This window comes from Aquarana catesbeiana, linkage group LG07 (assembly GCF_042186555.1).
Source record: "Aquarana catesbeiana isolate 2022-GZ linkage group LG07, ASM4218655v1, whole genome shotgun sequence".
NCBI classification, from domain to species: Eukaryota; Metazoa; Chordata; class Amphibia; order Anura; family Ranidae; genus Aquarana; species Aquarana catesbeiana.
In genome coordinates, this window is record NC_133330.1 from 153732064 (window position 1) to 153749268 (window position 17205).

Genomic DNA, 17205 nt, shown 5'->3' on the forward strand with positions numbered 1-17205 from the left:
GGTGCTGGAACTTAACCATGGCCCCACAAAACCCCTTCCCTTACACACACCCTGCAAATCACATCAAATAGTGGATGTGTTCAGTCAAATTTCACAAAAACAGTAGGAGGGTCTTAAAGGGGCATTAAATACCAAAACTGCATTACATACAGAGTGCAGAGCTGTCACTTGTAAACACAGAAACCAGACTTCTGTGTTTACAAGTGATTGTGGTGAGCAGGCACCAAAGGGTCTGAGCCAGAGGTAGTAGAACTGAGTTCCACCAAGTTCCCCCTGAAAAAAAGCCATATATATATATATATATATATATATATATATATATATATATATATATATATATATATATATATATATATATATATATATAAAACACTAGCTTGTTCGTAGGGGGATAGACCAGAGGCACTGTTCTAAAATTCAGAGGTACAATCAGCAACATTGTTTTTTTCACAGCTCTCCTCCTCTTATATCACAATCCCGATCTTACATCAGTGTTCTCAGTCCCCCTGCATATCACAATTCCTCCCTTAACAGTCCCCTACTTCATGTTACAGTTTCTCCTTCAGAGCGGTGTCCTCTGGCCCGCCTTCACATCGCCCCCTCCCCACAGTGGTTTTCTGCCTTCTTCTTTTACATCAACCCCCCCCCAGATACACACACACACACACACACAGCAGTGTCTTCTGCCCCCTTGCACATCACCCCACTACAATGGTTTCCTCTGTCCCCCTTTCACAACTGCCCCCCCCCCCACAGTGATGTCCTCTGGCTCCCTTTCACATTACCCCCCCCCCCCCCCCCCCCAGTGGTATCCTCCATCTCCCTTTCAATCACACCCTCACAGCGGTGTCCTCTGCCTCCTTTCACATCACACCCCCCCAAAGTGGTGTCCTCTGCACCATTTCACATCACCCCCCACTGCAGTGTCCTCTGCCCCTTTTCACAACCCCTTTTAAATGCTGTATTGTGTATATACAGTCTGTCCATGTTCTCTGCCCTTTCACATTACACCCCCTCCCCCTCCAGTGTTGTCCTTCTCTCCCACTTCACATCACCCCCCTCCCAGCCATGTCCTCTGCCCTCCGTCTCCTACCTTTACACTACCTTACACAGGTACACAGAACGGAGAGCTGGAGGCAAGACCGCTATGGATAGAGGGCAGGAGCTAACTTTTCATATTAACAAGCTGGTGATTGGTTGCTAGGACTGCCCTGTGCCCTAGCAACCAATCACCTGCTTGTTTACTTGAAAAGTGAACTCCAGCAACTCCTACTCCTGCCCTCTATCCAGATTTGACTTGATCTGTCCTGCCTCCAGCTCTCTGCTCTGCTGTGAGAAGGACAGCAGCAGAAGCTGTGGGAAAGCGGCTCCTAAATGGTGAGACCACGGCGGTCTGGATGGAACAGTGACTTGGTCCAGATCCGGACTACTGTCCATCATTTAGTGACGCCTAAGATAGACTATCAAGCTTGTCACCTGTGTTTTCTTGTGAATGATAATGACTTCAGAGGAATGCCATTGTTTACAAAAACACTAACCCACAATAACACACCTCAACTACTACACTGGTCTTTCTCAGACAAATGCAGTGTCTGGCTTGTGTTGTGTTTTTGCGAATATTGATTCTCCTCTGATGAGTTAAAGCTAAATTCCAGTAATTCAGCTACTTTGAAAAAATCACTGGCAGGCATCTGGGCTGGCTGATGGGAACTTTGTCTCTTCACTGGCGAGACAACTCCGGGCGGCAGCTCCGCCTCTTCTAGGCCATACTGCGGCTGTGTGGCGCGGGATGTCCGTACTTAAGTGTACTTAATGCGGGGTATGCCTGTATGTCACTTTTGGGTGGTGTTGACATTTATCAAAAGGAACAGTGTCACTTATTAACTTCATTGATTCTGCTACAGTGAAACATTTTGTTTTCATTTTGCATTCCCTTTACCATAACAGCTGTTAAGACAATCAAAAGCCATGTTATGTACAGACACATGAAAACAATTTAATGAAAATAAAAAAACTTTCAAGCCTTTTATTTTTCTCACAGAAAGTGGACCCTGAGGTGGACATATTTTTACAGAAGCTCCGACAAAGAGTAAAGATTGGAGTTGTAGGAGGCTCAGATTATTCAAAGATTGCAGAACAGCTCGGAGAAGGCGATCAAGGTAATAAGACATTTTTTTATTCCTTAAAAGCTGCCTACAGTGGATTGAAAAAGTATTCATACCCCTTGAAATTTTCCACATTTTGTCATGTTACAACCAAAACATAAATATAGTTGATTGGAATTTTATGTGATAGACCAACACAGTGGTACATAATTTTGCAGTGGAAGGAAAATGATAAATGATTTTCAAATTTTTTTACAAATAAATGTGTGAAAAGTGTGGCGTGCATTTGTCTATTCAGCCCCCCTGAGTCAATACTTTGTAGAACCACCTTTTGCTGCAATTACAGCTGCAAGTGTTTTTGGGGATGTCTCTACCAGCATTGCACGCCTAAAAGGGTGACATTTTTGCCCATTCTTCTTTGCAAAAAAGCTCAAGCTTTGTCAGATTTGGATGTAGAGCGTTTGAACAGCAATTTTCAAGTCTTGCCACGGATTCTCAATTGGATTTAGATCTGGACATTGACTGGGCCATTCTAACACCTGAATATGCTTTGATCAAATCCATTCCATTGTAGCGCTGTATGTTTAGAGTCGTTTGTCCTGCCAGAAGGTGAACCTCAGCCCCAGTCTCAAGACTTTTGCAGACTCTAACAGGTTTTCTTCTAAGATTGCCTTGTATTTTTCTCCATTCATCTTCCCATCAACTCTGACCAGCTTCCCCTTCCCTGCTGAAGAAAAGCATCCCGCAACATGATGCTGCCATCACCATGTTTCACTTTTAGGCCAAAAAGTAAAATTTTGGTCTAATCTGACCAGAGCATCTTCTTCCACATGTTTGCTGTCTCCCCCACATTGTTTCTCGCGAACTGCAAAGAGGACTTCTTATGGCTTTCTTTCAACAATGGCTTTCTTCTTGCCACTCTTCCATAAAGGCCAGATTTGTAGAGTGCATGACTAATAGTTGTCCTGTGGACAGATTCTCCCACCTGAGCTGTGGATCTATGCAGCTTCTCCAGAGTTACCATGAGCCTCTTAGCTGCTTCTCAGATTAATGTTCTCCTTGCCTGGCCTGTCAGTTTAGGTGGACTGCCCTGTCTTGGTAGGTTTGCAGTTGTGCCATACTCTTTCCATTTTCCGATGATGGATTGAATAGTGCACTGTGAAATGTTCAAAGCTCGGGATAATTTTTTTTATAACCTAACCATGCTTTAAACTTCCCCACAACTTTATCCCTGACCTGTCTGATGTGATCCTTGGCCTTCCTGATGCGGTTTGTTCATGAAGGTTTTCTAACAAACCTCTGAGGGCTTCACAGAACAGCTGTATTTATACTGTGATTAAATTACACACAGGTGGACTCTATTTACCAATTTGGTGACTTCTGAAGGCAATTGGTTCCAATAGTTTTTAGTTAGGGGTAACAGAGTAAAGGGGGCTGAATATAAATCCATGCCATACTTTTCACATATTTATTTGTAAAACATTTTGAAAACCATTTATCATTTTCCTTCTACTTCACAATTATGTGCCAATTTGTGTTGATCTATCACATAACATCCCAACAAATACATTTACATTTTTTGATTGTAACGTGACAAAATGTGGAAAATTTCAGGGGGTATGAATACTTTTTCAAGGCACAGTATATACATTGTATTAGGTGCCTGTGTTTAAGAAGCCATATTGAAAAAACATTATCTGGATTGCTTACATTGGGCCATAATTTCAAATAGGACCACCATATAATTGAGTCATATGTAACGATAATTATATTGTCCCCTAACCGTCAAGATTAAACCAGAGATTACATCAGCCTTCTAGCTTTTTTTTTTTTTTTTTTTAGCCCCTGCTAAAAGGGTTCTACCTACAGCCTTATTAATGTGATCATTGGATTTCAGAAAGTTTTAAATAAAATATCAAATGTTGTAGGGTAACTAGCATATTTGACACCCAGGGCAAATAATTTGCCACCCCTGTACAAAATTATTTGCATGCGCCCGTACGCAATACATGTGTTTGCTTGATTATGCCCGTAAACCTGGTGCACAGCCATTCATGTCTATAGGTAGCTATATGCAGCACATGGGCTGCCTGAGTGTTTGGGTGGGGGGAACTCCAGGATTTATGTCACACAGGCTCAGACGCCCATGTGCAAGGGCCCTATAACAAATCTATGCTATGCTTTTGCTGGACAAAAACAGATTCACTTTGAAAACCAACTACAGGCACCACCTTTTACTAGCTTTAGAGCGGACATGACCCACTAGTACCTGTTTACGTCAGCCATGTACTAATAGCATGCTGGCTTTCTTTACACTTAAAGTATTTTCGATGTTATGGATAATGTAGCTTCTACTGTACCTCTGTTGACATTAGCACTGCGAGTGTGATATACATCAACGCTGGTGTTGGGGCCCCTTCCTTCATCTGTGCTTGGCAAGTCATAAAATTTTGTCTGTGATGTTGCTGGTGTGTATTTTGTGAATGGCCAAGTTTTGGTGTCTATCATACCTGCACCACTGATGGGACAAAAAGTACAGCGAGAGCGGTATTATCTAAAGCATCTTTTTAACCCTTTCATGACTAAGCCTATTTTTGAAATTTGGTGTTTACAAGTTAAAATCCATATTTTTTGCTAGAAAATTACTTACAACCCCCAAACATTATATATATATATATATATATTTTTTAGCAGAGAATCTAGAGAATAAAATGGAGATTGTTGCAATATTTTATATCACACGGTATTTGTGCAGCGGTGTTTTAAACACAAATTTTTGGAAAAGGGACACTTCCATGAATTTTAAAAAATCCAAACAGTAAAGTTACCCCAATTTTTTTGTATAATGTGAAAGATGATGTTACGCCGAGTAAATAGATACCAAACATGTCATGCTTTATAATTGCACGCACTCGTGGAATAGCGACAAACTATGGCAGCTATGAATTTCCATAGGCGACGCTTTAAATTTTTTTTTACGGTTACCAGGTTAGAGTTACAGAGGAGGTCTAGAGCTAGAATTATTGCTCTCGCTCTGATGATCGCGGCGATACCTCACATGTGTGATTTGAACACCGTTTACATATGCGGGTGCGACTTCCGTATGTGTTTTCTTCGCTGCGTGAGCTCGCGGGGACGGGGGCGCTTTAAAAACATTTTTTTTTAATTTATTTTTAGACTTGTAAATTGTGTTTAAAAAAAAAAAAAAAAAAGTTTTTTTTTTTACTTTTATTGCTGTTACAAGGAATGTAAACATCCCTTGTGACAGTAATAGGTGGTGACAGGTACTCTTTATGGAGGGATCGGGGGTCTAAAAGACCCCCGATCCCTCCTTTGCACTTCAAAGCATTCAGATCGCCGAAAACGGCGATTCTGAATACTGTGTATTTTTTAAAATTCGGCGCCATTGGCAGCCGAGTAAACGGGAAGTGACGTCATGACGTCGCTTCCGCGTTTACATTGAGAAGGCTTCGTTCCAGCCCGCCCACAGCCACCGGAGGCAGCCGATTGGATACCGGGCCTCCCGATCGCACGGGAGGCCCGGTAAGAGCGGCGGAAGGTGGCAGGAGGGGGGGTTGTCCCCTCCCACTCCTCCGGTATAACAGCCGAGCGGCTTTTAGCCGCATCGGTTGTTATATACGGGTAGCCGATCGCCAGCTCAAAACAACGGTACCAGGATGATGCCTGCAGCTGTGGGCATCATCCCGGTATAACCCCGGAAAGCCGAGTACGCACATATGCGTACGGTCGGCGGGAAGGGGTTAAGCTGTATGAAGAAATCCAGCATGCTGTTACTATACAGCTGATGTGAAACAGTTACTATTCTCACTAAAGCTATAAAAGAATGGTGATTGGAGTAGGGTTTCAATGATAGCCTCACAAACGGCACATATTTTACTTTACTTCCAGAAGCAAATACCATGTACTTCTAGGTATGGGGAGCATGTGACATACTATCCTTTGTTTGCATAATAAAAAGCAAGTGACCTGTTTGGATCCAGATGCAACATAAACATGCCTCCATCCCTGTAAATGTAGAAGAAAAAGAAAGTGGATTTTGGATTTCCGGGTCTCCTTGTTATGCTGGAGAATTGGGGGGGGGGGGGGTTGTCCCCGCCTCAAGCCCGGGGGAGATAGCTCATTCAGGGCCATCATCCTACTCCAATATGGGGACCACTGGGCTACTTACTTTGGGCTCTGCCATAGGTAATGTTTAAATCTTTAAATTCGGCTTTCTTTTTGAAAGCATGACATATTATCTGAGACTTCATTGACCTATTTATCCATTCATTCCACTTTTTAGCCAATATTCATGCATTCCACTCCTGATGATTGACTTTAAACGCCATGAAACGCGTCGAGTTTACACTCAGGGATGCCAAGTCAAGCTTTCCCAAAATCATGAATTTTATCAACTGTATTTTATATCTATATTTATTAGGATAATCATGTTCACTTGATCTGTATGTCCATTCATTTTTTAATTGTGATTGCTTGTACTAAATATGTCTATCCAATATGAATATTAAATATGTCAATATGATTACTACTATATTTATTATGCTTTTTTCTGCATGATCCATGTATTATATATTATGATACATTATATATTGTATATTATATTTATATTTATCAATTGAACTTAATTTATTGGATTGATTATTTAGCAATTCTTTATGGTTACATAAGTCTCCCCATAGGGACTGTGACATTTAACCTATTTTTAGGTATCCTAGATAATTCCATACACATATCCATGCCTCATTTAACCACTTCAGCCTCGGAAGGATTTGCCCCCTTCCTGACCAGAGCACGTTTTGCAATTCGGCACTGCATCGCTTTAACTGACAATTGCGCAGTCGTGCGACTGGGCTCCCAAACAAAATTGACGTCCTTTTTTCCTGACAAATAGAGCTTTCTTTTGGTGGTATTTGATCACCTCTGCAGTTTTTATTTTTTGCGCTATAAACAAAAAAAAATAGCGACAATAAAAAAAAAAGGAATATTTTTTACTTTTTACTATAATAAATATCCCCAAAAAATATATAAAAAAAACTTTTTTTTCCTCAGTTTAGACCGATATGTATTCTTCTACATATTTTTGGTTAAAAAAATCGCAATAAGCGTATATTGATTGGTTTGCGCAAAAGTTATAGCGTCTACAAAATAGGGGATAGTTTTATGGGATTTTTATTAATAATTTTTTTTTTACTAGGAATGGCGGCGATCAGCAATTTTTATCAAGGCTGCGACATTATGGCGGACAGATCGGACATTTTTGGCGCTATTTTGGGACCATTCACATTTATACAGCGATCAGTGCAATTAAAAATGCACTGATTACTGTGTAAATGTGACTGACAGTGAAGGGGTTAACCAGGAGGGGGCAGTGAAGGGGTTAAGTGTGTCCTAGGGAGTGATTCCAACTGTGGGGGGGCGTGGTTATGTGTGACACGACACTGATCACCGCTCCCAATTACAGGGAGCGGTGATCAGTGTCCTGTCACTAGGCAGAATGGGGAAATGCTTGTTTACATCAGCATTTTCCCATTCTTCCTCTCTGGGTCGGTTCACACTGGGACGACTTGGGATCCGACTTGTACGCCCTCAAGTCGCCCCAAGTCGCTTTGCATTTAGATTATCATTGTAGTCAATGGGAGCGTCTTAATTGACACTACTGAAGTCGCTCCGACTTCAGAAAAGGTTCCTGTACTACTTCTATCCGACTTGTAGGCGACTTGTACCCATTCAACTCAATGTAAGTCGCCTGCAAGTCGGATCCCCATCTATATGAAAGCGACTTGACAGGAAATAGTAAAAAAAAAGCTCATGCTGCCCCCTCCCTTCCTCCCTCCCTCCCTCCCTCCCTCCCTTCCTCCCTCCCTCCCTTCCTCCCTCCCTTCCTGCCTCCCTTCCTCCATCACTCTGTCACTGTCACCACTTTGTCTTGCGACAGTAGTATTGAGCAGAATGTCAGGCCTCAGCAGAAGGGAGGTGGTTCACCGCAAGCCAATAGATAACGAATGCCTGATAAGGGTTGTGAGACAGCGCCCATGTCTCTATGACAAAGACGATCCCACGTATAGGGATCAAATCAAGAAGGACAATGCGTGGCTGGAGATCTGCCGTGGGTCCTTTGAAGATTGGGACATCATGACCAACAGCCAACATAGTGAAAAACGTAAGTTAACAATTTTCTTATGTCTGTTTATTATGCGGGTGTTGCGCAATTAGAGCCCTTGCACACTGGGGCGGTTTGCAGGCGCTATTGCGCTAATAATAGCGCCTGCAAACCGCCCCGAAAGTGCCGCTACTGTCATTCCAGTGTGAAAGCCCCGAGGGCTTGCACACTGGAGCGATGCGCTGGCAGGACGGTAAAAAAAGTCCTACCAGCAGCATCTTCGGAGCGGTGAAGGAGCGGTGTGTATACTGCTCCTTTACCGCTCCTGCCCATTGAAATCAATGGGACGGCGCGGTTATACCGCCGGCAAAGCGCCTCTGCAGAGGCGCTTTGCGGTGGTATTTAACCCTTTCTCGGCCGCTAGCGGGGGGGTAAAACCGCCCCGCTAGCGGCCGCATACCGACGGTAAACCGCTGCTAATAATAGCGGCGTTTTACCGGCGACGCCGCCCCCCGCCCCAGTGTGCAAGGGCTCTTATGAACGACTATGTTTCCACTATTGTGTCCCCAAACATGCGTGCATTTCCATCAATTTTTGTTTCGTTAACGCGACCTGAAGCAATATCTGTGTAATGACATACGACTTTTCATGACCAAATCGCATGAAAAGTCGCACAAGTGGAAACATAGCCAAATCATGGTGTATGCCTTGTCATGTGACTATATTCATTGTGTACCACGTGACATACGACTTTTCAGGCCCAAATCGCATGAAAAGTCGCACAAGTGGAAACATAGCCAAATCATGGTGTATTCCTTGTCCTGTGACTATATTCATTGGGTACCACATGACATATGACTTTTCAGGCCCAAATCGCATGAAAAGTCGCACAAGTGGAAACATAGCCAAATCATGGTGTATGCCTTGTCGTGTGACTATATTCATTGGGTACCACATGACATACGACTTTTCATGACCAAATCGCATGAAAAGTCGCACAAGTGGAAACATAGCCAAATCATGGTGTATGCCTTGTCGTGTGACTATATTCATTGTGTACCACATGACATACGACTTTTCAGGCCCAAATCGCATGAAAAGTCGCACAAGTGGAAACATAGCCAAATCATGGTGTATGCCTTGTCCTGTGACTATATTCATTGGGTACCACATGACATACGACTTTTCAGGCCCAAATCGCATGAAAAGTCGCACAAGTGGAAACATAGCCAAATCATGGTGTATGCCTTGTCGTGTGACTATATTCATTGGGTACCACATGACATACGACTTTTCAGGCCCAAATCGCATGAAAAGTCGCACAAGTGGAAACATAGCCAAATCATGGTGTATGCCTTGTCCTGTGACTATAATCTGTAACACATATCATACATGTCATAATGAATGATCAATATCAATACAGCCCAAAACAAAGTATGATTTATTTTATTATAACAGTTTATTTCTATAAAACCAACTAATAGTATGCAATACATTATCCACAGTATGGTTAAGTATTACAAATTTATTACAAAACTTAAATCATTACCTATACAGGCTTTCAACAAACAGCAAGATCAGAAAAAGATATATTTAAATAACTGATTAAAATTGGTTTATTAAATAGCATCCAACTGCCATGCTACTTCACCAGCCGGTGAAACAAAGTATGAGGTAAATGCCTCTCGAACACTGCTGTCATCGGTAGATCCCCTAGTAGCACTGAGGTGTGCACTCTCCAGGTTGTGCATTAGGGAATCCTTAAAACAGTACCCATCACGTACCCTAACAAAATTATGGAGCACACATGCTGCTTTGACAGCAAGAATTGCGTTCTCGATGTTTAAGGCTATAGGCGTGTGTAACACACGCCATTTATTAGCCAGAATGCCAAAGGTGCACTCAACCACCCTTCTTGCCCTTGTGAGATGGTAATTGAAGACCTTCTTGGGTGTACTCAGATTCCGGTTCGAGTAAGGCCTCATTAGGTGTTGCCCCAATGCAAAAGCCTCATCAGCTATAAAGACATAGGGTAGTGGGGGTTCACTAGTGCCAGGAAGTGGACAGTTGTCAGGAATCTGTAGCTGGTTATTTCTTAGCATTTGACCAAGAGAAGAATTTATAAAAATACGGGAATCGCAGGTACTTCCATATGATCCGATATCAATATAGCTGAAGCAGTAGTTTGCATCTGCCACGCCAAGTAGTACAAAAGAGCAGTATTTTTTATAATTAAAATACATACTGCCACTACCAACAGGCTTAACGACACGTATGTGCTTGCCATCTATGGCTCCAATACAATTTGGGAAGTTGCAACGACTCCAAAATGCTCTTGCAATATCCTGCCACTTCTCCTGTGTCGGTCTCTTCATAACGATTGGGTTCAGCACGTCCCATATGATTTGGCATGTTTCTCTGATAATGTAACTGATAGTCGACCTGCCCACCAAGAACTGATAGTGAAGGCTAATTAGTGAATGACCGGTTGCAAGGTACCTGAAAGACAAAATACATAATTGGTTATTTTTCAATTTCTTTTTTTGCAGTTACAGCAATACAAGTTAGATGGAAGGGCCTGAGAGACTGCTACAAGCGTTATTTACGCAAACTCTTGGAGGCCAGAAGTGGATCAGGCAGTAAAAGGGTGGTACCCTATGTCCATGCAGAGGAGCTGGAATTTTTGAGACCAAGCATGGAGCTGAGAGAGTGAGAAAACATATTTCATATTATCAAAGTGCTACTATACAGTTATATAAACAAGGTTGTGCCTGACAGTATTATATCTTTATTACAGAACACAATCCAGTTGGCAAGTGGCTCAGGAAGGTTAGGAGGCACCTCCGGAACCTCAAGGGCCGCAGGAACATCAATCGGTGGATGAAACAATGACCCAGGAGAACCCCGAAATATTGGATACACCGGAGACAGCTGGCCCTAGTCAAGTACAAAGGCCTGAGCCTGAGCCTGAGCCAATGCAAGCAAGGTCAACACGCACTGCTAGACCACGTGGCAGTCGTGTTGACAACATGCAGAGATTCGCAGATCTCATGGATCACCTAAATCAAAAGTTAGACGATCTTGATTCGGAACAGCATGTTTTCGGGCTCATGGTGGCTGGAATGCTCAAAAAATTACCAGAGGACAGACGCCATAACGCCAAGAAAGCGGTGATGGATATGTTAAATGAGCAATCTATTGGCTCCTCCCCAAATTTTGGACCGCCGCCACCATCCGGTGCTTATCATTACTCCAACCCTCCACCGCCCAGAAGCCACCAGTATTATCAATCTCGATTTAGGCCATACTCGGATGAGTATGGCAATATGCTGAATTTTTCCCGTCCACCAATCCCATATCCATCTCCTTCCCCGATTCCCTCCACCTTTGGTGCACCATCCCAAAGCCCTTCCACCAGCAGTGTCACCTCCTGTTCTGAATATGTCCCTTCCTATCAGCAATTGTAAATAAACATAAAATTTAAAAAAAATGATCGCATGTTTGGTAGATCTAATGTTTGGGTTTAATTATATTAAAATGTTTTACGAAATTTATGGATGTTTGTGTGTTTCATTTGTTCATTTTTGTGCATCCAATTAAATATAGATTACCTTAGTGTAATTATCAGTCTTTCAGTCGGTGAGATACTCCTCCTCCATGATGTGTTCTGTCGCTCCAGATGGATGGAAAGCAGACCAAGCAATTCGTCAAAACTGTTAAAAAAAAGATGGTAATTTAATATGTCCTATTCTGTAGGGTCAATGATAAAAAACAGATATCTAAAAGGGGGCTCAGAAATTCTTTATCTTGGAGTATAAAACAAATATATAAATCAAAGTGTAGTTAACCACTGCCCATCAGCGCCACATACCAGTGACCACAGTACTACCCATCCGTGCCTACAGTGTCACCTCACAGTGCCGCCTATCATTGAACTTCTGTGACAGCCACCTATCATTGCCCTTATTTTTTGCGCTATAAATGAAAAATTGTCATTGTAATTGGTTATTTCTCTCACATGGCATGTGTATACCACAAATAACACCCCAAAATACATTCTGCTACTTCTCCTGAGTATTACGATACCACATGTGTGGGACTTTTTCACAGCCTGGCCACATAGAGAGGCCCAACATGCAGGGAGCGTCATCAGGTGTTCTAGGAACATAAATTACACATCTAACTACCAATTACACTTTTGAAGGCACTGGAGTACCAGGACAATGACACGTGACACTGACGTGGCACTGATGACAGATGGCACTAATATGTGGCAGGTGGCACTAATGACAGGTGGCACTGATGACAGGTGGCACTAATACGTGGCACTGATGACAGGTGGCACTAATACGTGGCACTGATGACAGGTGGCACCAATACGTGGCACTGATGACACGTGACACTGATGACAGATGGCACTAATATGTGGCACTGATGACAGGTGGCACTAATACGTGGCACTGATGACAGGTGGCACTGATGACACGTGGCACTGATGACAGAGTAAAGAACTGCAGCTGCAGCCGTCTTTTGGCTGTAGCGCGGGCGCGAAGTGGCTAAGTAAAGAACTATGAAACATTTTTGTTTTTTTTGCATATCCACATATCACATTTTACTTACCTTGCAATAGACATCCTGGTATAATTAAAAAACTTGTCATCGTAACCACGCAAATTTTGGAACATGGCCCAGAACTGGCCTCTGGTAATCTCTGTTGACGATTATTGGATGTATCCAATATCTACGTCCCTTCTCATCCTTATCCTCTGCTTCCTTTCTTTCTCCTCCTCTTCCACCAACACTGCTACACCAGCAGTTATGACAGCTGTCATTAACGAACGCAAAGCCAACATTCTCCTCAGTTTACTAGGGGACTTGGAAACAGGAAGAGAACAGGAACAGGAATTATGTCACAAAAGCTGATTAGCTATGATTGGCCACAGGCAAAGTCGCCTATACTGGGGGCGACTTGAAGTCGTGTTGTAAATCGTTACAAGTCGCGTTGAAGTCACGTTGCAAAGTCGCGTTGAAGTCGTGTTGTCCCTGTGTGAATCGAGCCTCTGTGAGACGATCGCGGGTATCCCTGCGGACATCGAATCCGTGGGACCCGCGGTCGGACTCACGGAGCTCGCGGCGGGCACGCGCGCCCGCTATCTGGACCTCGCAAGATCACGTACTGCTACGTGATTTTGTGCAGCGGAGCCAACCTGCCGCAGTGTAATTGCGGCGGCTGGTCCGCAAGCGGTTAAAGTCCCAAAATCCACTTTCTTTTTCTTTTTTTTTAGCCTTTGTTTGCGGTGACCAAACAGAGGGACTGGGGAGTGAATGGAAGTTGAAAATAAGCAGGTAAAGCATTAAAATGAACATGTTGCTTTAAAGTACATGGACAAAGCATATGTTCACTTTAAATTGGTTAAAATGTATCTAAGCCCAAAATAATTTCATGTATTGCAGCGTATCTTCCTCGGGGTGATGTCGTATCCCCTTAGGAAGATTCGAAATTCCCTTGTATCGACACATGTAGGGGAAGGGGACAGGACGGCACGCTTAGCAGATCAGCTGTTAGTAACGATCAGCTTACCATCTCGTTACCTGACGTTTTCAACCATTCGTTTTTTGCTTGATGTAGAATGGCGCACTGAAGCGCCTGGATATTGTGAGTACCCTGTGTGGCACCTGTTTATATTTGTTTCAATAAATTGCATAAGCATACTACAATATGAGATCCTTTTTCATTGATTTACTGAGGCACATTGGCGATTGATCCAGGATTCCAGACGTACTGCTAAACCCTGTAGTGGTTCCAAAGCGTGTATTGACCAAGCTTAACAGCAAGGTCACACACCTTAAGGTGAGCCTTCATTACATGGGGGGGGAGCACCTGAGTGAGAACACAGCGTCTGATTATCGCATCACTTTCACAGCATACTGAATCGTAGTGTGGAGCACCTGTAAATTGGATCAATTTGAACTTTGCACAGTGCACTTTAGCACTTTTTTTATAATTCCAGTATTTGGCTCTATTTAGATTTCCACTGACTGAATTTGCTTTAATATTTTTCATCACTATATGAATGCACATTGTCACTTTATTATTTGGTTATTAAGCACTTGTTATTTTATATATTTTTTATCATATACTTTATACATTATTAGTATCACGGTATAGAGGATATAATTTTATCTGTTCAGAGGCTTTATGCTTATACCTTTGATAGCGCAGCGTTTTTAATGCGATTTTAATCCACATACGTTGGTTGCTGCTCTTTGCACCATGCAGCAATGCACATTTGTCAGCAAGGTGCGTTGGGGTGCAATTCAGAATGCATGCAAGTAAATGCATAAAGAACACAATAACATGTCACTGCAACACTATAGTGTAAATTGATGTAAAACCTACTACAGTTTCCTCCCACAATGGAAATCAATAAGTAAAGTAACTAACTGAAAATAATGCATACACTAATATTTTATCTCAACAATTGTTATTCAGGAGTAATTGCACTTAGCTGCTGAGAGATTCTTGTAGTGGATAATCTACAAACCTCTATATTTAATACTTTGAATAAAAAAACAAGCTTGTAAAAGGCAAATGCCACATCAGTGACTACGTTAAAGTGTATGTATAGCCCATACTTTTTTTTGGATACAGTAGGTGAAGGTTAAAACCCCCTTGTAAAAGGTAATAATAGTAGGAACTTACAAAAAAGTGGCTGCCTGAGAAACCAAGGCCAAAAAACCCAGGATGCACTGATCTTGCAGAATGCACTGTAACCGGAAATGATGGTTCTCAGTGCCTTATAGCATACTCTTGGACAGTGCTGGGACAAGGTCATCCAGTGCCCAGGGAAAAGATGCCAAACTTCACCCCCCTTTCCCTTAGGGTTAGGGTCAGGGTGCCCCCCACCCCTGTAATATACCATTGCGCCAGTCGTCCCTCCTGCCCACCCCTTGTCCCGGCCCTGCTCTTGGACAATGGTTTGCCTTATCCAGCATCTAACAATAGCAGTGGATGCTGTAAGACCCTATGTGGGCCATCTGCAAACACAAACAAGGTATATGACCTATGGAACACAAACATGCTATTCAAATCCACCCTATTCACCCTGACTACATCCAAAGAATGTAAGGTAACCTTCTTAGGGTGGACTGGCTTGGGAAAAAGCAACAGAAGCACAATATCGTCATTATAGTGGAATGTTGTTACCACCTTAGGAAAGCAAGTCTTATGGGACACAAAAAAATGCAGGCTTGCAAGACAATGGACCAGCTCCAAGACTCTACTTAACTAGTAGGAATGCCGTTTTCTGAGAGGTTAAGCCCCACAGGTGTCCTGATTCCCCATAGAACATCTCTCATCCAGTCTGCTTCTCAATCTCACCACTCTGTATCATGCACTCCCTACTTTTCCTTCTCACAGTTGCATTCTCTCTCCTTAAACTTTCTCTCCTTCGCCTCTCTTCTCCATCTCACAGCTTATATATATCACCCTCACTCCTGTCTTCACCGTATTACTGCACTCTTCAGCTCCTGCTAAATTTGAACCCACATACCAATAAAACCTCCAGGACACTGAGAAGTGTCCCCCCACATAAGTCACACTCCCATGTCACCACTCTCACTCTTCTGCTTCTCCTAATGTCTGGAGATATTTCTCCAAATCCTGGACCGCCATCATTTACCTTTGGCCAACATACCCAGCACCCCCTATCCTCTGCCAGAAGCCGCAATCTACACAATCTAATTTATATTCCTCTTCTGCCTAGAACCAGCCTTCCCTTTTCCTGTGCCCTTTGGAATGCCCGCTCGGTTTGCAACAAACTTACCACCATCCATGACCCATTTATCACAAACTCCTTCAACCTACTTGCAATTACAGAGACATAAGGAAAATAAAATAAGCGTGCTTGCAATAAAGTGGCATAAATCAATACTCTAATGCCCCGTACACACGGTCGGATTTTCCGATGGACAATGTCCGATCGGAGCGTGTTGTCGGAAATTCCGACCGTGTGTGGGCGCCATCGGACATTTTCCATCGGATTTTCCGACACACAAAGTTGGACAGCAGGAGATAAAATTTTCCGACAACAAAATCCGATCACGTCAATTCCGACCGTGTGTGGCCTGTTCCGACGCACAAAGTGCCACGCATGCTCAGAAGAAATTCCGACACGGGACAGCTCGTTCTGGTAAACTTAGCGTTCGCAATGGATACAGCACTTTCGTCACGCTGCAATGTTCAAAATGGTTTAATACAGTGCACTCTCTTCTTCTTTATAATGTGACAAGAATTAAGTAGTTTTGCTGCTCATATTCACACACACTTCTCACAAACTTTTATTTGTGTTTTTTTAGTGGGATTCCCTCAATATATTGTTATTAGTTGTCACATCTGACAGTTTTATATTTTTTATGGTTTTTTTATTTTGTTTTTAAGCCTTTTTTTTTCTTTAATGTTTGTATTTTTTCCAAGGCTGATCTTTGTTCAATGTTATTTTTATTTTTACTCCAGAATATTTTTGTATGTGTTTTGTGTGTCAAGTTACCCCAACACCATTGATATCTTTTATTATTTAATCTCAAGGAGATTGTTTGGTGTTGGTGTCCCTTGTTCATTTCACATTGTATATTTGAAATGTACCTGAATCCTCACAAACAAACTGTCATTTTTGAAGTAAAACACATAGGAGAGTATAATTCAAAACAAAAATCCTTTATTAAGGGATCAGAACCAAACAAAGAGGAAGGCAACACTGGATCAACATGAGAAATTAGTGAAGCCTGGGACCCCCAGGGCAGACATCAATTCTTCAACATCAAAATTGGTGGCCTGAGGAGTCCATATGTAAAGGAGTGCAGTCTGGTCCGGGATTCACAGAGATCCGGATAGCAGCAGATGACATCTGTGTCCCCAGGCTGTGGTACCACAAGAGGCTGCATTTTTTGGCCGACCAGACTGGACCCAGGGTCCCCACT

The 17205-nt window shown here is 42.6% G+C and overlaps 1 protein-coding gene across 4 annotated transcripts in view; it reads left to right on the forward strand.

The window, feature by feature from the left end:
* Window positions 1-17205, forward strand: part of PMM1 (phosphomannomutase 1) — a 173618-nt gene that overhangs the window by 52297 nt on the left and 104116 nt on the right. For all 4 annotated transcript variants that reach the window (XM_073592739.1, XM_073592740.1, XM_073592741.1 and 1 more), the window contains one exon: window positions 2042-2159. In XM_073592739.1, the coding sequence (XP_073448840.1) occupies window positions 2042-2159 (118 nt within the window). The remainder of the gene's footprint in view (window positions 1-2041; window positions 2160-17205) is intronic.